Source organism: Myotis brandtii, unplaced genomic scaffold (assembly GCF_000412655.1).
Source record: "Myotis brandtii unplaced genomic scaffold, ASM41265v1 scaffold802, whole genome shotgun sequence".
In the NCBI taxonomy this organism is placed as follows: Eukaryota; Metazoa; Chordata; class Mammalia; order Chiroptera; family Vespertilionidae; genus Myotis; species Myotis brandtii.
The window spans coordinates 119476-145310 of record NW_005371230.1 but is presented as its reverse complement, the minus strand read 5'-3'; the positions used below and the strand labels follow the sequence as shown (position 1 = coordinate 145310).

Sequence of the window (25835 nt, the reverse complement as noted above, 5' to 3'; positions counted from 1 at the left end):
TTGTTAAATGGCATTTAAATATATAAAATAAATAACAAAAATATAAATCTTTGTTTTACTATGGTTGCAAAGATCAAAAAATTTCTATATGTGACACGGCACCAGAGTTAAGTTAGGGTATTTCAAAATGCTGACACGCCGAGCTCAAAAGGTTCGCCATCACTGATCTAATTAGTGCTGTACACTAAAACGAACATACCTATAATTGGGAAACTATACCAGACTACTTGCCAAAGGCTTGAGAAGTTGTGATTAAAGTTATTTGTCCGTGTAGGGCTCTAAAAATATTAAGTCTAAAAGCACTAGAATTTAAAAATTCTCAGTTTCTCAATTTTTAAAAAAATATATGTTATTGATTTTTTTTACAGAGAGGAAGGGAGAGAGATAGTTAGAAACATCGATGAGAGAGAAACATCGATCAGCCGCCTCCTGCACGCCCCCCACTGGGGATGTGCCCGCAGCCCAGGTACATGCCCTTGACCGGAATCGAACCCGGGACCCTTCAGTCTGCAGGCCGACGCTCCATCCACTGAGCCAAACCGGTTTTGGCAGTTTCTCAATTTTTTCCCCACAAAATAAACTTTTTAAAAATTACAATAAAATGTACTGACCACTTAATTTTATAGCAAGTTACTCAGGGACTAGAAAATAGTATTAAGTAATTGAGAGTGTATTTCTTTTATGCATTAAGTGGTGTTTGTCTATAGGATTATGATTATTTATGGTTTTAAAAAAATGTTTCTTGGGAAAGCTTTGAATATTATGTTAATTTGTAGCATAAAGGAATTCTTTTTTTTCATGAGTGTAATTGTACACTTAAGGCTTTTAAAAGTATTTCAACTAAGGGATCTTAAAACTATGGCTTTTTGTTTGTTTTTAATAACAGTGGTCATAAAGACAGATGGCACTGTTGGCACTTGACCCAGCGGATAGTGAGAAACAGCCGGGAACTATAAATGGTCTCCTTCTGGTTGGTGGCCCAGACGCTTGGAGCTGTGTTTGGATGCCCAGCCTGAGAACAGTGACGGCCCCAGGCTTGTTGGTTGGATGAGGGTGATAGTAATATTAGCCATTTAGATCTCCTTAGTGATGTGCCAGTGCTAATATTTATGGAGCACCCCCCCAAAAAAAGAACCCCCACATTTTTGTTAACATTACTTAGTTAACTTTTTATCCTCCAAAACCAATAAGTAGGCCCAATTACATTATACATGTTTTTGATCATTTTGGTATGTGATCAATTAAATTTTTTTCCTCTTTAATGTATTCTTACTAGCCTGATAGTGGGATTTTAATTCTGTAATTCTCTCCCCCACGCCCCACCCCTTTATTTTGCCAAGCAGTATCTTTTTACAATTAAAAAATTTTAAGAAACATGTTAAAAACTTGCTGTTACATAGACTTTATGGAATAAGAAGTTAAAATCCCGTGGCGCCTAGAGAAAACCACATAGTTTGGTATATGTGTTTCCAAACATTTTGCATGTTTTTGTACTTTCTGCCATTCTGTTGATTTGTTTATTTCTATATTTGCATCATACTGTTTTGATTTCTGAAAGAGAAAAAAAAAATCCTTCCTTAATTCTTTATTTCAAACAATTTTTAACTAACAAAAACATTTAGTTGCTTTCCCAAAAGAACTTTATAATCTGATAAGTGAATCTTATTGCTTGATTAGATGTTCATACCTTTGGTTTTATTTTTATATATGATTTATTCATTCAGTAATCTGTGTCTTTTCTTCTTACATTTCAGAGTCCTGTGTATGGAAATTCACATGAGTCAGTTCAGTCTAGAAGGGTAGTAATTTCTCATAATATGGATAAAGCTCTGAAAGAAGGTAAGGATCTAATGAGAGTACATAATTACCATATAGAGCAATTCATTATATTTATTCTAAAAGGAAAATAATCTCTAGCAAACTTATCTATCAGTCTTGTCTGAGTATAGCATTCGGATTTTTTTCCTCATGAATTTTTATTTGATGACTGATTACATCTTCATTGTGTAAAGTCTCTAGAACTCTTTTCATCTTGCAAAACTGAAACTCTATACCTATTAAACAATTCCTACTCCCCCTTTCCCAGCCCCTGGCAATCTGCTTTCTGTTTATGAACTTGACTTTAAAGTTCCTCACATAAATGGAATCATATAGTATTTGTCCTTTTGTATTTAGCTTATTTACTTAGCATAAGGTCCTCAGGATTCATCAGTGTTGTAGCATGTATCAGTATATCTTTCCTTTTAAGGCTCATTAATATTCCATCCTAAATGAACATGTCATGCCTAAGTGCAGAGAAACTTCTAAATCTTAAATAATTTTAGATAGAAAGACCGTGTTTATAGCAGCATTATTCACAATAGCCAAAAGGTGGAAGCAACCCAAGTGTCCAATGATGGATAATGAAGAAATAAACAAAATATGATATATACATAAAATGGACTATTGCGTTAACTATGTATGGTGCCAGTTAGGGTAGTGGAAATATCGAGGGGAACACTGTGTAGAGTGCATGACTATCTAACTACTCAGCTTTATACCCGAAACCAATGCAAAATAAAATTGGAGGGAAAAAAGGAAGCACAGGAAAATAAAAAATAAAAAAAGACAGTATGGCCAAGAGAGTGCCCTTATCTCACTTAGGTTGCTGTATCAGTGACAGCTCAGTCCCCAAATCAAAAAAGCAAACGTAAAATTAGGCTTCAAATTGCTGTTTTACCAAGATTAATTCAAAATGTATACTTTAGTAATAAAGTATATTAATCACATGGTCCTTGCCAATATATTAACAAACAATATTCCAAAGCTTTTCTACACAATAAACAAAATAATACATTTTTTTAAATCCTCACTTGAAGATATGTTTTTTATTGATTTTAGAGAGACAGAGGAAGGGAGAGAGAGAGAGAAACATCGATGTGAGAGAGAAACATCTATCAGTTGCATCTTGTATGCACCCTGACCAGGGATTACACCCAAAACCTAGCTATGTTCTCTGATCAGGAATTAAACCGGCAGCCTTCTGGTATACAGGACTGAGCCTTCTGGCCAAGGCAACAAAGTAATTATTTAAAACTAGAGTCCCGGTGCATGAAATTCCTGCACTCGGGGGGGTTGGGAGGTGGGGATCCCTTAGCCCGGTCTGCGCCCTCTCACAGTCTGACTGAGAGGGAGCCTTCAGGGATGTCTGACTGACGGCTTAGCACTGCTGCGGAGGCAGGAGAGGCTCCCGCCACTGCTGCAGTGATCGCCGGCCATGCGCCCAGCTTCTGGCTGAGTGGTGCTCCCCCTGTGGGAGCACACTGACCACCAGGGGGCAGCTCCTTCATTGAGCATCTGCCCCCTGGTGGTCAGTGCATGTCATAGTGACCAATCGTTCTGCAGTTCAGTCAATTTGCATATTAGCTTTTTATTATGTAGGAATTTAATTGAAAACCAACATGGGCAAATTAAAAACAAAATTGCCTACTAAAAATTTTGGACATTTAAATTAAGAAGGAATTAGAACCTAAAAATGTGTCCAGAAGGCTAAGCTGCTAAATGGTTTTATAAACTTTTAGAAAATTTGTAGTGATTATAATTTGCATGTTTAGAATATTTTAATTTACATTTCTAAACTCTGGGACCAGTATATTTAATTGAAATTCTGAATATTACTAGCTATTTTTAGTGGACTTGCCTTGATAAAATTGAGGGTCTTTTGGTATGCTTGTAAATTATATCAGAGATATTTATTAAGGCGATAGTAATTTAAGTTCAGTTTATGTGAAATGCTTAAGAACATTTATTTTAAAATTTCCCCCTGAAGTTAGATTAAACTAACATTGTACCATTTTATCTTTATATATCTACTAGAGGCCCAGTGCACGAATTTGTGCACAGGTGGGGTCCCTCGGCCTGGCTGGCGATCAGGGCTCATCGGGGCTGTCTCCTGCCCCGATTAGGGCCCGGGACCGATCATGGTGGGCCGGCCAGGGGGAGGGACCGCGGGAGGTTGGCTGTGGGAGCACACTGACCACCAGGGGGCAGCTCCTGCATTGAGCGTCTGCTCCCTGGTAGTCAGTGCATATCATAGCGACCGGTGGTTCGGTCATTCGGTCGTTCAGTCGCTTAGGCTTTTATATATATTTCCTTTTAGAAAGTATAATTTAAAAGCAGATTCATTTTAAGAGTTGAGTAAATTACAAGGCATATATGTGTGTCTGCATGTTTGTATGTGGATTTTTTTGTTGTTGCTACTAAAGTGGGCAATATAACTTAGGATTTATCTTTTAAAAACTTAAGTTTTTATAGATTGAATTACTAAAAAGAAAGAAGTAAGCCCTAGCCAGTTTGGCTGAGTGGATAGAGCGTCAGCCTGTGACTAAAGGGGCCCAGGTTTGATTCCGGTCAAGGGCACATGCCCGGGTTATGGGCTGGATCCCCAGTAGGGAGCTTGCAAGAGACAGCCAGTCAATGATTCTCTCTCATCATTGATGTTTCTATCTCTCTCTCTCTCTCTCCTCCCTTTCTGAATCCAATAAAAATATATATTAAAAAAAAGATATTAAGTCTCCTATAATTGCTCTTAATTTCCTGCTATAATTTGAAATTAAATTTTAACAAAAGAAAAACCGCTTTTATTTTCCAAACCTTTTGGATTGCAGCTTTATATGCTGTTAGTTAAAAATTCTATAGCACGAAAACTTTAATAAAAGAGCTAGAGAGGAAGACTTGCACATAAATGAACTAGCAGTGTTTTGTTGGCAAGGTGGCCCTCATGCTCTTGTTACTTGGCATTGGGATGTGCAGACAAGGGCCTTTAGAGGTCATGTAATCCCACCTGTCAGCTCAGGGAGTAATTTTTTCTATGTCATTCTTATTCGTTGGATATCTAGCTTGTTTAAAAGTTTCTTATGATGGAATGTTCACCATCTAACGTGACAGCCTCTTGAATAGCTTATTGTTTTTATTCAGTTCCTCTGTATGGTAAACATTAATAAATAACCTCTTTGTGATTTCTACCCATTGGTCCTATTTTTGCCTTCTAGAGAAATTTAAAAGTACAGCCTCTTACATATATTTTTCATACAAATAGGTTTTAAACAATCTGGATATCCGTTGGATGAGGGAGCTACAGTGAGGCGTGAGGCCTTGACTTACGAGTGTCCCGACTAACGAGTTTTTCGAGATACGAGCCGTCTCTCGGCTGATTTTTTGCTTTGAGTTGCGAGCTAAAATTCGGGTTACGAGCCAGCTTCAGATACCCCACCGCTAGTTGGCACAGCGAACGTCACAGTGAACGCCACAACATCAGCCCAGCATCACGTGTCTCCCTCGTTCACTTTTTGATTTGACATATGAGTAATTTGAGTTACCACCTCCGTCACGGAACGAATTAAACTCGTAAGTCAAGGCCCCACTGTATTTGATATTTTTCACATCTTTACTCATGTGGCTTGTTCTACCTTCGTGCAAGACGGCAGTGTGCTGAGTAGAAAGAGTGTGTGACTGGCAGGAGACTTGGCTCTGCCACTAGTTGGCTTTGAGCAAGTTATTTTACTTCTCAGACTCTATGTGTGGAGGGGGTGAAACTCAGTGACTGTGTAGAAACCATGGCCTACTTGTTTGTTGCCAGTAATTGAGATTGTAGGATTGGTTCATTCCTATTTTTGCAATAATTTCTTACATCTGGGTCAGAAATAATTTCTGCTTTTTTCTTAATGGAATAGGCCAGTGGTCGGCAAACTTCGGCTCACGAGCCACATGTGGCTCTTTGGCCCCTTGAGTGTGGCTCTTCCACAAAACACCACATGTGGGCGCGCACGTACAGTGCGATTGAAACTTTGTGGCCCATGCGCAGAAGTCGGTATTTTGTCGAAGAGCCACACTCAAAGGGCCAAAGAGCCGCGTGTGGCTCGCGAGCCACAGTTTGCCGACCACTGGAATAAGCCAATTAGGGATGAGATGTGTGTACTTTTTGCCGAATCTAGGAAGCATAACAGCTATTTGTTCAAATTGATATCTGGAAGTGAGCAGAAAATTGTCGAAGGGCCTAGGAGAGTCATTTGTTGCTTTTGCTTTTGTTTCGCCTTTTCTTTCGTGTTCAGCGGATATTGATTCCACCTTGCATGCTGGAAGCCTCTATAAATATTTATTTAATGAACAGTGAAAGATTGAGGTAGAATCATTTTCTTCTTTTCAGTGCCTGCCCCTTAGTCCTTGTTCTTAGCAAGTAATTCTTCTCAGCTATAAGGCTCAGTTTTATTAAGTATCTTCTCAGCATGACTGAGACCAATGGAATCACTTTGAGGATATATCTAAAAACCGTAGTATGTGTCTGTGAACAAAACTTTTTTTTTTAAAGGAGAAAATATTTTTTATTTTTGCCAAATAGTTTTAGGAAAATATAGTTATCTCCTATATGCTCCAAAATATTAAGAACAAATATAGTTGGACCACACAAATTACTTCATTTCACTAAATGCTCATCCTTAAGTTATGCTGCTTCATTTTATATTTGCTTACAATGCAAATGTTTTGTTCATTGGATGATTTAAGGCCATTTATAGCAGTTTTATGTAAAAAGTCTAGTTTCTTTGTAAAATGTAGAAGATTAAATTCTCTCTTTACATCTTTTTCTTTCTATGTTCAGCCCAATTTGTGCCAAGCTTATGTGAACAAAACTTTTGATGCTCTGTGAATGCTTTTGAACTTTGGGATTTAAGATGCTACTTTGTAAATTGTTATAAAGCTGAGAAATTCTGGAAATATGAAAAAGCATTGGATACGCTTTCCTGGTTGATGTTCTGAGAAAAAAGCCGTCACAGGATATTAGAAAAGAGTAGTGCTTGCTCTGAGCAGTGGGCTTTTGCAGGCATGGGGGATCTCCACACAGAGTGGATACCAAGCCTCAGCTGGAGGCTCCATTTGCTACTTGGTTTTCTACAAATCATGACCCCCTCTGCCCCTTCCTGCAAAAAAACCCAAATAAAATGAAAACTTAAAGTTGGTGTGTAGCGGCCAAGGTGAGTAAAATGAGCACCAAGTCGTAGGCTAAAGCATTATTTGAGAATTATGGGTTAGTCATTTGGATGCCAGGTGTGGAATAGGTGAGGACCCTAAGTTACATTTTGTTTCACAGGATTCCTGGGGATAAACCCATGTGTAGTAGACAAGCAAAGCAAAGCAGGAAATGAGGTATGGTCACATCAAAGTGAAGCCAAGTCAAGTGGTGTTTGAAAAAAGAAAGAAAGAAAAGCTAGTAAAATAAATAGTGATTAATAAATAGCCCAGGTCCTCCAGTGGGAGCAGGGTTATGTGGCTAAATGTTTTGCTTCCTTGGAGCTCTTGGAGAAATCACGCTCAAGCCCAGTAGCATTTTTAATTTTCAGAAGACCTAACTTCTTGCAAAAGATCATTCATTGACTTCCCCGTTTTTTCCTACATGGACTTAACACTGTGTCAGTTGGCAAAGACGTGTGTACAGGGTCGAGCTCCAATATCAAAGCATGCCCAAAAAGGGTGAATTTGGAGCTGAGAGGCAACACGTTGATATAACCTGTCCACTCCGTAAGGGTGTGGCCACTAAGATGCTCTGTTTTAGATGGCTTGGCACCAAGATAGACTATTTAAAAATTGGGCTGTCCAAGAAAATCCAGGACATATGGTCACCAGTCACCACACCCCAGGACTTCTAGTTCGATGAGAAACTTTCATTTTGAAAGAGTGTAGGGAAGATTGTCTTTTCTTGTTTTGTTTTCTACTCTCTTTATACTTCAAACAGTGAGTATTCAGTAGTAGGTGGCCAGTCTCCAGCGGAAATGCCGTCTTGGTGTTGCTTCCTTCGTCTGAGTTTTCTCATTGCTTTGTTTGTTCTCGTAGTGTTTGACTACAGTTACAGAGATTACGTGCTGTCCTGGTACGGGAACCTCAGCAAAGATGAGGGGCAGCTTTACAACCTGCTCCTGGAAGACTTTTGGGAAATTGCCAAACAGCTGCACCACAGACTGAGCCACGTGGATGTGGTGAAAGTCGTCTGCAACGACGTGGTGCGAACCCTGCTCACCCACTTCTGTGACCTGAAAGCTGCGAATGCCAGGTAAACGTTATAACATGAAAAACCTTCCCGCCCTTCTTCCCGTGGAAATACTGTTCTTCCTGAGCAAGGGGTCACAGTCAAGACCGAACTCTAGAATATTGTGTCTTGCTGACGGTTGCCTTGAAATGTAGACATAGTGAAGGGAATAATTATAGTGTTATGATAAAATAGATTTTTAAAAAATAACTTTGTAATAGAAAACCACTTTATAGACTTGTTTAATTTTGTAAATAACTTGAACAGTGAAGAGAATTTTATTGAGTCAGCACTATCATGAATTATTTATAGTATTATGGATACCTAGAAATAGCAAAAAAAATTTTAATATGTTTTTATTGATTTTAGAGAGGGAGGGAGAGATAGAAACATCAATGATGAGAGAGAATCATTGATCGACTGCCTCCTGCACACCCCTTACTGGGGATCAAGCCCACGACATAGGCATGTGCCCTGACTGGGAATTGAACTGTGACCTCCCGGTCGACACTCAACCACTAGCCACACCAGCCAGGCTAGAAATAAAAAATTTAAGCATAAGGTTTTATAGTGTCAGTGACTTTAAATTTTTAGAAAAGTTTAACGATTTTTGTGTATGTGTGCGAGTCCTGTGTTAAGAGCATCACCATACCCTGAAAATTGACTTTTAAAGAAACTTAATATTGGAGCTTGTGGGATATAATTAGAGATGTTTCCATGTGAAAATTGCTAGCCTGGGGCTCGTTGGCCTTTGTACTGTCACACTGGAAAGGTTTGTGCAGTAGGCGTTGGCATCCTTATTGGGCCGCTGGTGACTCAGATTCTTTTCTAAGGGCTGGCGTGTGCGCTTATCAGAAAGCGGCTCCGTTCTGCCCTGTGATGTGCTCAGTGGGCCTGGTTGCTCAACATGCTTGTGCAGCAGCTGCCGCCCAGGCTCGGCGTATCGCCTCTTTCCCTATAGTGTCTTCTCTTCCAAAGTCTTACTCGGCTCAGGTTTATGGGACCAAAGCCCACAGCCATCACATGCCTATTAGTTTTCAGCTTTCTGCCCCCAGTGTTTTGCAAACTTGTAAAAACTGGAACCCATAGTAAGAAATACATTTTATATCATGACCCAATTTTATAAAAACAGTACTCTTATTATATGTGATAACTGGTATTTTTTGTTTCTTAACATTTTTTTAAAATGGTGTTTGAGACTAAGTAAATTTATTTTATTCCTTGTGGGTTATAACTCATGGTTTGAAAAAATTACTGTAGGGCAGCGATTCTCAGATTTTTTGGTCTCAGGAGCCCTATATACTCTTAAAAGTTATTGAGAGCCTAAAAGAGCTTGTGTTTGTAGGTTCCATCTCGTGGTGTGCTGGGGCAGCTTGTCCTGGTTTGTGGAGCTGACTCTGAGTTCAGTGACATCAGGTTGTTAGTGTGTAATTGGCCAGGGTGGGGGTGCTTACACTGTGAAATGGATGAATGCTACAAATCAGAGGTTTTTTTCCTCCTTTGAAGAGCTGGTTGTTAAACATTTACTAGCTCACCACTTGTTATTACATCTATCAATATTGACCATGTTAGATATTAAAACTAAGAAACTTTAAAGTGCAAGTATACACTTTCCATTAACCATCAGAGTGATGATGTCATCTCACATTCTATAGCCTCCGGAAAACTCCGCTGCACTTGTAAGACTGAGAGTGAAAAAACATGACATTTTTATGCTCCCATGTCTATAGTTCTGCCCTCAGGGACCCCCTGAAAGGGCCTTGGGGACACATAGGAGTCTCCAGACCACCCTTTGAATATTGCTGTTTATAAAGAAGTTAACTTCCAGTAAGAGGGGATGTGAACTAATGAGGAAAGTGAGGGGTAGGAGTGTGGGTTTCCTCCCCAGAGTCTCAGAAGCTTCAGCCTCTCCTTTCGAGGGTCCAGCAGCCCCTCGGGGCACCTGCTGATCTGCAGTGGGCCGCTGGGTGAAGTGCTCCACAGTTCTACCTGGCAGACTCTGCCAAGACTTGTTTGAATTCAGTGGGAGCTCATTTTAAAGTAAATCATTTAAATTATGGTCCAGTAGAGGACAGTATTTAAGTCAGTGTTTTATTCAGTTAGAAGGCTGATTGATTTAGGTTTGGGAGAAGAGCAAGTGTTTGAGAAATTAGTATTTTTGTGATTATCTAATTTTAACATAAGAATATATTTTTCATTGAGACATTTACCAGCTTCTGAAATTACTGCTTTTGTGAATAACATAAAAATGTTATAGACAAAGCATCAGAGTAAAAGAAATAGAGCATTGATTTCATTTGAGAAACTCCTTTTCTTTGGGCTTCTAGCCATCTTATGCTCAGGGTAGATTTATTTTGCTGATATCTGGGTTCTGCCTACACGTTCTAGTTGATGGTCCTTATTAAATAAAAGACTCTATCACTGTTCCCTGGGATTATGGATATTTTAAAAAGTGCCGATAGGTCACTGGCATTTTGATATAGATGATCATGCGTGCCCTGGAGGTGAAGCCTGGAGAACTAATGTCACCTTCTACACATCATATATGAGACTGGTGGACAGCACAGGTTCGTTGGCTAGATCTGTCCTTGCCTGCCCCGGCTAACCTGTGCCCTCATCCTAGAAATCTCCACGAATGTGCAGGTATCCACTGAGTGTGAAATGGCTTGGCAGCCCGGGAGGCTCCACTTGAATTGGCCACTGTCAGACAAGAGGATAATAAATTGCATTAATAAAAGCAACACAGCCTCTGGTTGACTGGTAGGCAGTTGTGTGGAGGTGGCTTTCCGGTCAGCCTGTTTTTATTGCCAGGCCAACATTCTGTTGCTGCTTTAAGCCCATCCAGATCACATTTAATTCTTGCCTCTGCTTCCTCTTCCTTTGTCCCATCTGTCTTGCTCCAGTAGGTTTCAGGAAAATCTAAGAAAGATTGTTTCTTATGCTATTAAATCGATAGCATCTTTAACTTTGTAGTCTCTTTACAGTCTCCGTGTTTTGTTTACCAGTCGAGCACCGGCATGCTGTTTAAGGGGGAAGAATAATGTTTTTTTGTTGTTTGTTTGTTTGTTTGTTTTATAATTTTTATTTCTTAAAGTATTAAAAAGAGTATTACATATGTCTCCTTTTTTCCCCCCCTGGGAAGAATAATGTTTTTATTCACATATTTTCCTTCTTTAACTCTGCAATTTTTTCTCCTCTCATCCTTGCAATCTCTGATTATGGTGTAGAGTAAATAATCTGTACTTGACAGTTATTTCTGCTATTTATTACCTCTGTGTTTTGGACCATTCACTTAAGCACTTAGATCTTTAATATTCTCATCTATAAAATGGTGGTGATCATATATACTTCTTGGTGTAGATGGAAAAATGAAGTAATAGTGAACATAAGACATTTACAAAAAGTCCTTTTCCTTATTCAAGGAATGAGAACCCAGAAGTAAGGAAAAGGAAGTGCAGGAAACAGATTCATACTGAATAAAAAGGATGCTGCCGGGATTAGGGCTGCAGTTTACCAGAAAGCAAGACGCACATCTGCTGACCCAGAAGCAGGCATTTGACTCGCGATTCTTTCTTGGCTTCTGAGGCAATACCTGATGTCCGCATGCTAGGGAGCATCATGGGAATATCCTGCGGAGAGCTGGCAGAGGGTATCGGGAAGCATTCACCTTTCCCTTTTCCAGAGATCAGGCTTGTTTGGCCAACCTTCTGCCTGGCTCACTCCGAAGGTGTTCCCCTGACTTAGCTCTAGGAGGGCGAGGAATTGGTGCGAGTCGAGGATCAGGCTCGTCATGATCTGCCTTCCACAGGGACAGAGAAGGGATGTGTACACTTTGAGAGGGCTTTTGCTATTATTTAAAGAAGCCTCTCTTGTAAAAGTGGATTATTTTTTGGACAACTTTCCCCAACGCTATTAACCAAACATAGATCTATATATATAAAAGGCTAAGTGTCCGTCCTTCCCTCCAACTGGTTGCTATGATGTGCACTGACCACCAGGGGACAGACGCTCAACGCAGGAGCTGCTGTGATGTGCTCTGGCCATTTAAAAAAAAACGGTATTGTGGACCTGGTGCTGACAAACTAACACTCAGCTTCCCCCAAGTCGGACACAGGCCCCGCCACCACCCTGGAGTGACACCCCACCAAATACTCGACACTGCCGAGACCCTGTGGTGCAAAATGTGGCCCACAGCCCAGCCCAGCCCGGAAACAGTCGCTGTGGGTGCCGGGTAATGATATTACGTAGCAACGCCCGGCTTCCTCTCCCTAGCGACTAGTCTCCTTGGAGTTTCTTCAGCCCAGGAACCTGAATTGCTTTATAGCCAGGTGCAAATATTTTACAGTTCAACCAAATGTGTGTGAAGTGTTTTCCCATGCCTCATCTCATTTGGTCCTCACAGAAGTCCTGGAGTAGGTAGATAGGAAACTCAGTAGGATCCTATTTTCTTTTCATTAGCAAGACAACAGAGATTTAGAAAGTTTAGAAACTTGACCCGACTGAAAAGAAGTAAGAAATGGTGGAACTTGAAAATGACTTCAGGTTTTCTCACTGCGTACAATATAGTTAAACACTGCTACAGTTAAATATTTTACCCTTTTTTCTGCCTGCGTGATCTACAATAATAATCTGCTTCATGTTGATATTTACTGCTGTGTTGCTGACAATTACCTGAAAGAGAAGTTGGGCTTCTTCACTGGGCTGGAAAAAGTTTAGCTAAATCAGAAAGCAGGTCTAATTAAGCAAGTTTATCTCTATATATAAAAGGCTAAGCTGACTCGTGCATGTTTGATACATATAAAGCTCTCACTGCTAATCGCACACATGTGTTTTGATCTGTCATTGTCGATCATGGATTTGGTCGACACTTCTATTATAGAGAAAGGGCGAATAGCGATATTAAAATATTTTTTCTAATTAATTTCCTTTCAATGTGCATGAGTCTGCACTGGGACACTAGTTTTAAAACAAAGCATCATTCTTAAAAGTGCTTGAAATGGCAAAGTAGCATCTAAATCTTACTATATTAAAATATCAACTCTAGCTGGCAGCATAGCTAAAGTTTAAAATAATTAAAGGTGCCATTTTTATTATTTTTATTTATTTATTTATTTTTAATCTTCACTCGAGGATATTTTTCCATTCATTTTTAAAGAGAGTGCAAGAGAGAGGGAAAGACAGAGAGAAATATTGATGTGAGAGAAACACATCAATTGGTTGCCTCTTACAGGAGCCCCAACCAGGGCTTGGGCCCAGGATGAGCCTGCAACCGAGGTACAGGCCCTTGACCGGAATCAAACCCAGGACCCTTTGGTCCACAGGCTGACACTCTATTCACTGAGCCAAACCGGCTAGGGCAAGGGTGCCAGTTTTAAAAAGTCAACATATTATATGTGCAAAGGCTTTCTCTTAAAATCTCTGTTTGTTTGTTGGCTTTGCTCATTAGGCTTGAATTCCTGTAGTTTGCTAGAGAAGACAAAGAGGAAACCTTTTTTTTTCCTGTACATATTCTAGAGACTGGGCTTTAGTCTTATGCAAAAAGAAATAAAGGTTTACTTCTGAGAGACACTAGTCGTAAAGGCTCTACTATGCATTTATTTGTTTCATTTCCTGTGTAATACCTAGTAAGCTTCCTCCCCATTTGTTTAGTGGTTGGTTTGTTTTTCTTTCAGTTTTGGCCAGAAGTGACAGTAAGAAGCCCGTAAACTTTGCCTTTTATCTGGGAGACACTGGAAAAATGACCTTCCTAGTCATTCTTGAATTACTATCCAGATACTGTAGGAAAAGGACGAATAGAAAGTTCTTCTATCTACTCTTCTTCACTCAGATCCTTCAAATTAATGGCCCTTGGATGGGGACGGGGTCGGGGTCAGTGCTGATGGAGTCTGTGGCCAGGGTTGGCAGAACTAGGTGGAAAGTCCTCAGGAGCCTCACAGCAGGCAGTTTGCCATCGAATTATGTAGCATCAAGTCATGGACTCTCCTCAGGGAAAATACCGTAGATTTTTTAATCCCAGGATCACCCTGTCAGGACAGCTGGCTGGTACCCTGGCTTATGCTTTGTTAGAGTTTTTCTTTGAAAAGTGAAGCTGTAGATCACATTTATAATAAGATATAGGAAATTTAAAATAATCTAGTTCAAGAAATACTCATACCTTTCTGAATTGCTGCTATGATTTAGAAGTAATCTATAATAATAAAAGCGTAATATGCAAATCTACTGAATAGCAGATCAGTGGAACGACCGTCCGGACAATTATGCCATGACACTCATTGTAGCCAGGCCAGCTAAGGCGGGTGCGATGTGAAAGGGCCCGGCCATTGCCCCATGATTGCCCCACAGAGAGAGGCCAAGACCACCGGCCGGCAGAGCAATCAATCGGGGGCTTCACAATTGCCCCAAAGAGGGTGGCCAGGACCGGAAGACAGCCGGAGCCACAAGGGCCCCAGCAGCTGGGACTGGGAGGCAGCCGGGGCTGCGAAGGCCTACCCTTGTGCGCATTTCATGCATTGGGCCTCTAGTGCATGCATAACTGTTGATGCTACTTAAGGTTTGAAATCCCAAATGGCCATGCATTTGTATTTTTCCAGATTAGTTGTGATAGAGAAAATGATTGACTATTGGTATTGTTGAGGAGCGGACACACTTATTAAAACTGATGTACTGCCCATTTGAAATATTTTTACCTAATGGCATATAACTGAATTGTCTCTAGAATTTTCTTTCCTTCCTTTTTCCTCTCATGTATTTATTTTTTAGACAAGAAGAACAGCCGAGGCCTTTTGTGTTGCATGCATGCTTAAGGAACTCGGCTGAAGAAGTAAGATTCCTACAGACGTGCTCTCGGGTTCTGGTGTTTTGTCTCCTCCCCTCAAAGGATGTCCAGTCACTCAGCTTACGTATAATGCTTGCAGAAATTCTCACAACAAAAGGTAGACTTTCATAAGTAATTCATATTACTCATGCGATGGTAATTGTGCCAATGCTTGGGCTACACACTTCTAGGACACCTGCATGTATCTTGCACACTGTAGGACATAGGAGAATTAATATACTTTCACAATGTAAGTTTAAATGTCGCTCAGAGAGGACATCATTTGTCCGTATGTGATAAACCAATTTTATATAACATTACCAAGTGAAGAGTACATTTTGTCTATTTTGACATAGGATACCCAGCCCTATGCTCTCCATCGGTAAACTCCCATTTGGGATAGCTTTTGAATTATCCAGGCCAATAATATAAATGTTAATGAAACAACATCTACAGTCAAACTCCAGTGTGCATCTACTTAAAATGCCTTTGCTATAAGATTCATTGATAGCCTGGCCCCTGTGGCTCAGTGGTTGAGCATCGACCTATGAATCAGAAGGTCACTGTTCGATTCCCGGCCAGGGCACATACCCAGGTTGCAGGCTCGATCCCCAGTAGGGGGCATGTAGGAAGCAGCCGATTAATGATTCTCTCTCATCCTGATGTTTCTCTCTCTCTCTCCCTTTCCCTTCCTCTCTGAAATCAATAAAAATATTTTTTAAAAAGATTCATTGATATGTAATATGTAATTTTGTGAACTTGGAATAAATAAAAAATGGAACCGTACCACAATATAATGTGATTACTAGAAAAAAGTGTATCCAGGGAAATGCTTAGCCAGGATAAGAAAAATGAAAGAAGATAAGACCTAAGAGAAATTTTTCCTATCTCAGACTTTCAAATAAATAATGTTGCATTTGATATGCATTGATTGAGTATCTCATTTATTATTTCAAGATTAGCCAGCAGTGCCCATTAGCTAATATCGAATCAACCACAGAGAAAAGGGGAACTTTTGAACCTAAAGTTAATAGAGTGAATTTGTAATAGTGCCATCGACTTTTTAACAACTCCCTCCCTCAGGTCCACTTTCAGCAGTTGGGAGAATGTTGACTTTCATCTTTTGGCAGACAGATCATATGAGCCTTAGAAAAGAAATAAAAAGAAAATCGATGTACTTAATTTTGATAGCTTTGTTAGCAATTTGGTATAGATGGGCAGCCGTACATGTGGGTATGTGTGTGTTTGAATGTTCCCCATTTGGGTAGTTTAAAGATGTTTCCCAAATGTAGTTTCAATTTTATGATATAAAAACAATCCCTCTAAAGGGCACTGCCATTCTCAGTTGTGTTTTCTTCTCCCACAGTCTTGAAGCCAATGGTGGCATTCCTTAGCAATCCGGATTACATCAACCAGATGCTGCTCGCCCAGCTGGAGCGCAGAGAACACGCGAACGAACATCACAAGAGAGCCTACACCTATGCTCCTTCTTACGAAGAGTTCATCAAGCTCATTAACAGCAACTCGGATGTTGAGTTCTTGAAGCAGCTAAGGTACTTGGTCCTCAGTCATAGCAGGATAATAGCTACCCATTATCATCCTCTGCCTGGTTAGGTAAAGAAAAATGTGTTTGCCGGGGAAGCAGAAATAAAGGAAGTCTATAAATCTTACCACTTAATGATAACTACATTTATCCAGCTTCTCCTTTAGCAGTGGAATTAGATTTTTCAAAGTATAATGTTTTTCAAATAATTAGGTTATCATAGATTGAGAGCTGTGTAGTTGTTAGGAGTGTCTGCTTAGCTGCTCTGATGCTTACCTTAGGAAAGCATTGGAAGGAGATGATGTGTTTATAAAATTCACTGCAGAGCACTGTATTGATTTTCCTTTTTCTTAGGAAATGCAGAGGCCCAGGTTTGGAAATAAGGGATTCTTGACTAATAGTTTGAGAAAACACATTTGAAATATACCCCAGGAGTCTCTTTTGTAGGAAAGTTCAGTCTCACTTATTATACTTGAGATATTTTAGGGGTGAGTGTGTGTGTTTTTAATTTTTCTTTTCACAGCAAGTATATGCACACACAGTGTGATGATATGGTGCTGTGCAGCTTGCAGGCTTTCTAGGCTTCTGTCTCTAGTCACCCTGTGTCCAGTGTCCCCAGACGACAACACGTGGGGAAGAAAGGAAGCGCTGGTGTTCCGTGTTGCTTTAAGTGCTTTTAGTAAGTCATTGATGGAAAAGTAAAACATTGGCTGAAATTCGGTTTTTGGACTATTTGAGGATTTTATATTTTCCTTATGTGCCTCTAAACTAGTGTCAACATTAAGGTGAGTTACACAAAGCTGACAAAAATCTTTAAAATTAGAGCTAATTATTTAGTACTACTATTGGTGCTCCACCATCTGTCATTTTGTATCTGAGGACAGTTCCTCATATTATAAATGAATTTGGTAAGAATTAATGGTTTATCTTCAAAATATACTGATCAAAGGCTCAGGATTAGAAATACTGTAAATAGCTTAATGTTGACAGTTCACCATCCAGCAGGAAAATAAGCAGCTCAGCAAGAATTGCCCTTGAAGAGCAAAATCATGGTGTCTTCTGCCCAGGATGCTTGGAAACAGCCCGCTCCTGTCACGTAGGCGCGTTGGGGATCACCTCCGTCTGCGTGGCCAGCATCACACGAGAAATTCTGACTTTACACTTCCCCTTTTCCTCTATAAATACATGATGAAACAAAACAGCACAAGCACTTAAATATTCTCTAACATCACTTCCTCGTACTCTCAAAATAGGGCAGCACTGAAGGATAGCTCCGTGGGGTCCCGGGAAGGCAGGCCTCTGAGCACGGGGGGACTTCCAGGCAGGAGACGTGCTCACCCGCAGAGGGGCTTTCTCAAACACTGAGATAATTCACATGCCATCAAACGCATCGTTTTAAAGTGTGTAGTTCAGCGGGTTTTGGTGTATTCAAAGGCTGCACAGCCGTCACCGGTAATTCCAGGACATTTTCATCCCCCGGAGAAGAAGCCTGTCCCCGTCAGCAGTCCCTTCCCACTCCTCTCCTCCCCCAGCTCTTGACCACCCCTGCTCTGCTCCTGTCTCTACGGATGTGCCTGTTCTGGACATTCATGTACGTCAGTCAGCCAACATGTGGCCTGTTGTGAATGGCACTTCTTTCACTAGCATGTTTTCAAGGTTCACTCACTTGTAGCCTGTATCAATATTTTATTCCTATTGTTGGCTGAATAATATTCCATTATGTGAAGACCCCATTTTGTTTACCCACTGATCAGTTGATGGAAAATTTGGGTTGTTTGCACTTTAAAGAATGCCCTTTCAGTAACTGTTGAGTATCTTCCGTAGCATTATCAGTGACTGTAGGTAAATACAGGGTGGGGCAAAAGTAGGTTTACAGTTGTGAATACACGAAACATAGTTAGTTTATTCTTGTATTATTTGTTAACTATTGTATTATTTATCACATGAACAACTGTAAATGTACTTTTGCCCCACCCTGTAAATAAGAGTAAAATAAAATATTGCAGATTGCTAACCTCTCTTTACCACTGGCTCCTCCAACTCTATACCTGCCAGCAAGAGGAGCAACGGAGTGCAGACAGCCGTCATTTTGTATCTGAGGACAGTTCCTCATATTATAAATGAATTTGGTAAGAATTAATGGTTTATCTTCAAAATATACTGATCAAAGGCTCAGGATTAGAAATACTGTAAATAGCTTAATGTTGACAGTTTCCGTTGTGTATTATTTCTGTTCCATATGTTGAACTCTCTTTGCCTTCCATCTTACTGTTAAGCTTTGTGTTTCCAACAACATTTTTAGAGTCAAAGGGAGGACACTCAGAGGTACTTTGGTGATTAGATAATGAAACTCTGAAAGAATTAGAAACAAAAAGAATACATTTCAGAGCTAAGTTGGTGTATTGACTGAGTCCGGCTGGAATGACCTGTTCTTCTCACCTCCACCTCTTTTTTTTTCTTTCAGTCCTCACCCGAGGATATTTTTCTATTGATTTTTAGAGAGAGTGGAAAGGGGGGAGGGAGAGAGAAAAACATTGATGTGAGAAACACGCATCGATTGTTTGCCCCCTGCATGCGCTCCAGCTGGGAACCAGTCTGCAACTGAGGTACATGCCCTTGATTAGAATCGAACCTCAGACCCTTCAGTCCAAACTGGCCAGGGCTGACCTCCATCTCTTTATAAACTTGCAGTTCCTCATGTAACTTTTGGGAAATAAGTCAATAACTTCCTCTAGAAGGGCTGCAGAATTCCCTGTGACAGGAATGTGGGCTTCTGGAAAGAGTCATATGCATTTGGCAGCATCAGCTGTGGGATCGTGGTAATCCTGAAGATTTATGGTCCCCTCCGCAAGCTTGGCAAAGAGCCTTTAGAGAGAAAGACTGTGAGAGGCCTTTTTCTCGCTGGTAGATACACACCTGCAGAGTTCCCTTCGGAATACGGTACTGTTGCACATATTGCGTAATCCCGAGGCAGTTTCTGTGACTGAGATAATTCCTGGGACGTTGCTGGAGGGTAGATGGATTTAGGCTATTCAACGCAGCCCTAGGTTCTAACAGCTACCAACTGTGAAGTGCTTATTTTCCTTGTCAGGACGACAGCTGGGTAAAGCTGCTGCATTGTTCTCAGGTGCAGGGAAGGTGTCAGGGAGTTCTCTTTGATATGACCAGGTGTATCTTTTCTGCATGGGGCTGTTGTCCCTGTTCACTGCATGTTAGGGGCAGACCTGAGGACTAACTACTTCTTGCACAGCTTGAACTGGAGAGATTGTAAGTCCAGGAACAATTCTGCTATAGCAGAGATTGATCATTTTGCTCAAAAAAGTAGGTGCTGGTAGGAGGTGGTGCATAAATTATCTTGTTACTTGGCTACTTACTGTTTATCTGATAGAAAAATTGCTCTCTATCCCATGGTCAGGTCTGCTTACGGTTATTGACAAGCAAAATCGCGTTTTATCAGACTCCTGTCTAAAACTCCATCACTGAGCTTTATCGGCTGACCAGCACTCATGGAGCTGCTTTCTTCAGTCGCAGTCTGAACCGTTCTGTTGCTTCTCTGATAAAATGAGAGTACACTGCTGTCTGACTCTATTGTGTTCTTGGTCCCTGTCTTCAAGTTGCTCTTTAGAAAACCTTAGGGTTGGCTGCCTAAGGCAGGGGCTGTGTCTTATTTAGACTCAGCAGTTGATGAAACTGTCCACTTTTGTTTTATGCACATTTGAGAGATGGAGGCATATTTTTTAAAGGGGAAAAAAAGTCATTTAGCTCTACTAGGCTGGAATGCATTAAAAACAAAGAAACAGACAAAACGTGAAGGTGATGTTGAAGTTGTGCAGTTTGTTTTTCTGTTTGAGTTGGCATGAGATGCTTTCACAGTAGGACTTTAGACCTAGAAATGTTCTCTTAAAATATACTAAATTACTGGTTTTTACCCTGGCAGTGTATTAAAATCACCCAGGCTTTAAAAAACTTACAGTAGGATAGCTCACTTTCCTTAGCTACTCCCTTTTTCTTCTTTTCTGGCATCTAGGAAGTCAAAGCGAGGATGTGATAACTGGGTTGGTATAATATTTTGAATTTTCCAGCATCTTCTAGTAGGAGCAGTGATCAATTCTGTTAATAAAACAGGAGCCACGAAGCTCAGTGTCATCTTGATGCAGGATATGAAAGGGCAGGCTGAATGGATTCCCCACCGTCCGTGTGGGCGGTGAGACAATGACCAGTCAGGGAGGGCAAAACAGGGTTCAGAGCCGCGGTGCATCCGTTAATGAAACTCGGCAATTGCAGCCTTGCTGGAGAAGGAGCTGTGTTGCTTTGTTTTGAAGATAAAGCTGGAGTCAAAGTAAACATTAAACAAGGGAAATGAAAGGTTCGGCCCTAACAGGAACCTCTTGGAAAGGACTGGGCAGGTTGTTGGCCAGGAATGCAGCCCGGGCTGTGTCATTCCCCGGCGTCTTTGTAACGAGTGCGCTAATGGAAAATACTTGCTCCTCCATGAAATGGGAGACTTGTTCTGCACCTGCTTGGAGTGGAACCTGGGCATCACTGTTTTAAACAGCTTCCGAGGTGATTATAACATGCAGCTCGTGTTGAGAATCTCTCTTAAATGGAATGTCCTCCCATCTGCTGCCAATCAGAAGTCTTGGCTAGATGTTATGTCATAAAATTTGTTACATTTTAGTTATTTAAAAACTGTGTATGTCACAGTTTTGAGATACACAGTGACTAGTGAGGAGAAATATCACTAGATCATCAAGAAGGCCTTCCTGAGAGCTGTGCTTAACCCAAGCTTCTCACCTTTGGCAAAATGGACATTTCAGTGTTTTGAACAGTGATTCTGAAACTATATTGTGAATCATGAGCAGTAAAAGAGGATTACTTTAGAGAGGAACACGAGAGAAAAAATTGCACATGCCTGAAGACAGAGTAATGCACCCTGTCAGGAATCAATCAGCACAAGCAGCATCCAGGGAAAAGGTTAGTGTGGGCGGACACCGAGAGGAAATCAGTGTGGAAAACAAAGAGAAGCCTGGCAAGTTGTTATAATAATAACAAATGAATATAAATTTAGTTAAAAACTCATTGAAATGCGAGGCTACATACGAGAAATGTTCTAAAAGGTGTCACAGTTTTATGAAAAGTAAAAGTACATTGACTTCGGAATGTAATTCCTCCTGTTGGTGTCCGAGAAATAGCAAAGGATGCAGAGGTGGGATTGAACATATCAGAGAATACCGATTATTTCCATTTAGGAGCAAAGATAATTAACTATTGGCAGCAACGTGAAATTTGATATAAGAAGGGAGAAGTTGGGTATAAGGACGTTCATGATCTCTCTGAAATTAAGGAATTTATTCTGTGCCTGTACTTGGAGCAGCACTGGCCCTGTGGGGAAGGTGTATGTGCTTTATGAAGAGCAGTTAGGAGCAGGAGGCCGTGTAGGTAACGCACTTAGCCCAGAATCTGCATGGCTCTCATTCTTAGCCGCCACAGGGGTTATATCATCAGATCAAGGGTTGCAAACTGTGAACACTGATCGAGCACCAGCGGCCTGCTGGGATTCAGCGTCCCAGCTGGAGTTTGAGGAGACCCCATAAGTAGCAGTGCTTCTCTCTCCATCCTGAGGTCTGAGCCATCAAGGGCCAAGGGATAAGACACATGAAGACCCAAGTGTCACTCTTATGACTGACCACATTGTCCATGAGCTGTCAATCAGCTGCCTCCTGCACGCCCCACGCTGGGGATTGGGCCCGCAACCCCAGCATGTACACTGACCAGGAGTCGAACTGTGACCTCTTTGTTCATAGGTCAATGCTCAACCACTGAGCCACACCAGCAGGGCAATTTTGGCTTTCCTGAGGTTAACTAAAGGGTACCAGCTAGCCAGCATGACAAAGCTTTGGTTGCTTCTATAATGTAATTTCTGTAGTCTCTGGGATCTAGAAAATGAATATATGGTAATGTAGTTATTTTAGGGAGATTAAAAGATATAAACAAGATTAAGAAAATAGCAATCAGTTGTCACAAGCAGATGAAAACTGTTAATACTTGGTATATATATTTCCAGGTTATTTTCTGTACATAACATGAATTGTGTGTATACATACGTTCAGGACACCTCAGGCTGCTCTGGCCCAGACTTTCTAATTGGTATGGCTGGAATATATGGATGTATATCGAGAGAGCATATAGACATGTGCAGATGAAGGTTTCCTCTGCCCTCGAGGTGGCTGGGGAGGCCTGGAGGCCTGTCACCCAGTGTTCTCTTCACATAGTGTTACCATTTGCCGTGTGTGCATAGCGGGAAATGCCTGTCTTTCTGTGGAAGCCGCTCCCTTCTGCACTAGAAAGTGGAAAACAGGTATGAAGCCCATTAGGGGAAAGGATCTCTCACTCCTCTGAGTCCTAATTGAAAAGATCTGCCCTGTTTGTGCTCCTGCTCCCTGGCCCTGACGCCATGAAACACATCTCCTGAGGAGACAGCTCGGAACCTTGAGACCCTCAGCAGCACTCACATAGAAACCAGGCACTCTGCTTTGTTCGTAATATTGGTGAAGATTAAAAACTTGAGCCTGGCCAGCATGGCTCAGTGGTTGAGCATCGACCTATGAGCCAGGAGGTCACGGTTTGATTCCTGGTCAGGGCACATGCGTGGGTTGCGGGCCTCAGGCTTGATCCTTAGTGCCGGAGGCAACCGATCAATAATTCTCTCTCATCATTGGTGTTTCTATCTCTCTCTCTCCCTCCCTCTTCCTCTCTGAAATCAAGAAAAAATATATTTAAAAAAAATTTGATGACACCCAGTGTTGGCAGGGTGTAGCACAACCTTGTGTCCTGCTGTTAAGAGGATAAATTAATACCTTTTTGTCACACAGGTTTAGAACACGAAAAACAGGTCACAAAATATGCATTCTTTTTGATAGTTATAATAATTTATATGAAGGAAATAATCATGAATGTGTGAAAGATTTCTTTAAGACTATTGCAATTTTACTTAAAATAGAGAAAAGCTTGAAATAACCGAAGTGCCTAACAAAAAGGGTTGAGTAAAAAAAAAAAAAAATTCTTGGAGCAGGTATATAATGGGTTGCCATGTAATAATGGTTTAATAATATTGGAAGATAGTAACTATAAATTGCTAAATTAAAAGGCTCTAAGGCAGTATTTATAGCAGAAATCCAGTCTTATAAAATAGCAAAATATCCTATTTGCCTAGAAAAGGTTATAAGGATATGACAAATGTTGTGATTAACTATGAATATTGTGTTTTGTGTATTTTCCAATGTTCTTCAATGAACATATGTTCTTTAGAGAAAGTAGAAATTGGCTCAGCCTTGGCAAGTACAGTCTGCCCATCCATTTATCAGGCTGGGGTACAGATACTGAAGGCAGCTCCAAAGCTAGCAGGAGACTATCTCCTTCCAAGTACACGCGGAGCTGTAATGTGTACGTGTTAGCATGACTCCTTATTTGAGTGAGTGACTACTGCTTTCTTGTTCACTGAGAAACTGCGCTCTTGAATCTTGCCCAGACTGTTAAAAACTGTGCTGTGTGAGATTCGCAGTAAGAATGGTGCATCCCGCTCGTGCTGGAGGATTTCAGTCACTTTGACACAGAGAAACAGCCTCATTCCTCACTCATAAGTCGCGCTGCAGATAAGGGCTTTCTGGGCTCAGCAGTCCACATCTACCTGAACTGCAGTGTCCAAGGCAAGAGGACCCTGGATCCACCTGGAAGTGACCTCTTTACACAGCCCTGCGTCCAGCCTGTCCCCTGCTGCTTCACTTAAATCCCACCCACACGCCATCCCGTCCCAGAAGTTACCCTACAGTAGCTCCACAGATGCCCGTGGTTCCTCTTGCCCAGTGCAGTGGGTCAATAAACCCGATTTTGTTGGACTACAATGACCCTGGTGGTCTTAGATTGATTAGCTGAGACAGTCCTATAGTCAGGAAAAAAGTAAGGCTACTTACAAAAGTTTTATGTATGTTTAACAAGCACACACATACCATCCCCCTAAATAGTGCACATCTGAAGAGTCAGTAGCGGGTTAAGGAACAATAGTTAATGTTTATTGGACTCTCACTGTGGGGCAGGCACTATTCCAACTGTTTTAAAGGTGTTATCTCATTTCCTCTTCATAGCAACCCTATCAGGGAAAATACTGTTACTCCCCTCTATACAGATGAGGACTCTTGAGTTTTAGAGAGCTTAAATAATTTTCCCAGGTGACACAGTAAGTGTTGGGAGCAGGATTTGAACACAGGCCATTTGGTACCAGAACCCACATTCTTCACTACTCTGAGACACTTCCTAAGTTGGGAAACAGCTTCAGCTTAGCTGTATTTCTTCTCAACCACATTAACTGAAGTTCCTCTAATGAAAATATTACCTCTAGACTAGTACAAAGTAGCCTGTGGCAACTTGAAGACATTAATGTTTTTAACTTTTTCTTAAACATATATATGTATGATATTCAAATTTACAATATGTCCTTACTAATTTTAATATAAAAGAATATTTTAAACCATTTACCATACTGTACACCTGAGACTAGGATTTGTCCAGCCTTTGACATTGGTAGGACGTTCCAGCGTGTATGCCCAAGATGGCTCTAAAGTAATATATTTCTAAAAAATATGTGTAAGGTGTGCCTAATGAAATAAAGAGACTGTTTTTTAATTTGGCTTGAAAACAGTTCTAATAATTCCAGAACTGTTCTGAACAGTTAACAGTAGTTTAAATAGCTTTGTTGAAAATGAGAAAGTCACTCATTTCCTATTTTGCCTTTTGGTATCAAGTGAAAGTGAATTCTGCAAATTCATTAACCATGTTCAAACGCCAAAGCACTGTGTGAGGAGGGTCTGGTGAATATAAAGATGAATTGGTTGTGTATCCTTGAATTCTTTCACCTGCCAGCAAGATGCTAATAGTCCAGCATAGAGATCCACGTGGGTATAAATAGTTAAATATTAAGCAAGATATTAAGGCCAGAAGTAGAGAGTGAAGAGCTAAAGAAGTGGGTAGGAGGAAATATTTTAACCTGTAGAAGACAGGAATCTAAGAAGCTTCAGAGAGGAATGGCCATGGACTGAGTGTTTAAGGTCAAATCATATTTCAACAGGTAAGGGGAGGGATATGCCAGGATAATTACAGCACCAGATTATGAGGGTTAAATGAGATAATGTAAATGAAAGTATCTAAACAGGTACCTGGTACCTAATGAGAGGAATCCTTACATGTTAGCTGGTATCTACACTAATAAAAGAGAAACATGGTAATTGGCGTACGACCGCTACCCTTCCCATTGGCTAATCAGGGAGATATGCAAATTAACTGACAGCCAAGATGGTGGCCGGCAGCCAGGCAGCTTAAAGCGAACATGAGGCTTGCTTCCTTCATTGAAGGAGGAAGCCAACGTTCCC

The 25835-nt window shown here is 40.8% G+C and overlaps 1 protein-coding gene across 4 annotated transcripts in view; it reads left to right on the top strand.

The window, feature by feature from the left end:
* Positions 1–1754: 1754 nt before the first annotated feature.
* Positions 1755–25835, top strand: part of SNX25 (sorting nexin 25) — a 68917-nt gene continuing 44836 nt past the window's right edge. For 3 of the 4 annotated variants that reach the window (XM_005883836.2, XM_005883835.2, XM_005883837.2), the window contains exons 1-4: positions 1755–1839; positions 7864–8080; positions 14816–14988; positions 16237–16423. In XM_005883836.2, coding sequence (XP_005883898.1) covers positions 1818–1839; positions 7864–8080; positions 14816–14988; positions 16237–16423 — 599 coding nt within the window. In that variant the 5' untranslated portion in view covers positions 1755–1817. Of the gene's footprint in view, positions 1840–7863; positions 8081–14815; positions 14989–16236; positions 16424–25835 lie in introns of those variants that run through there. The other variant, XM_014531400.1, reaches the window with a different exon arrangement.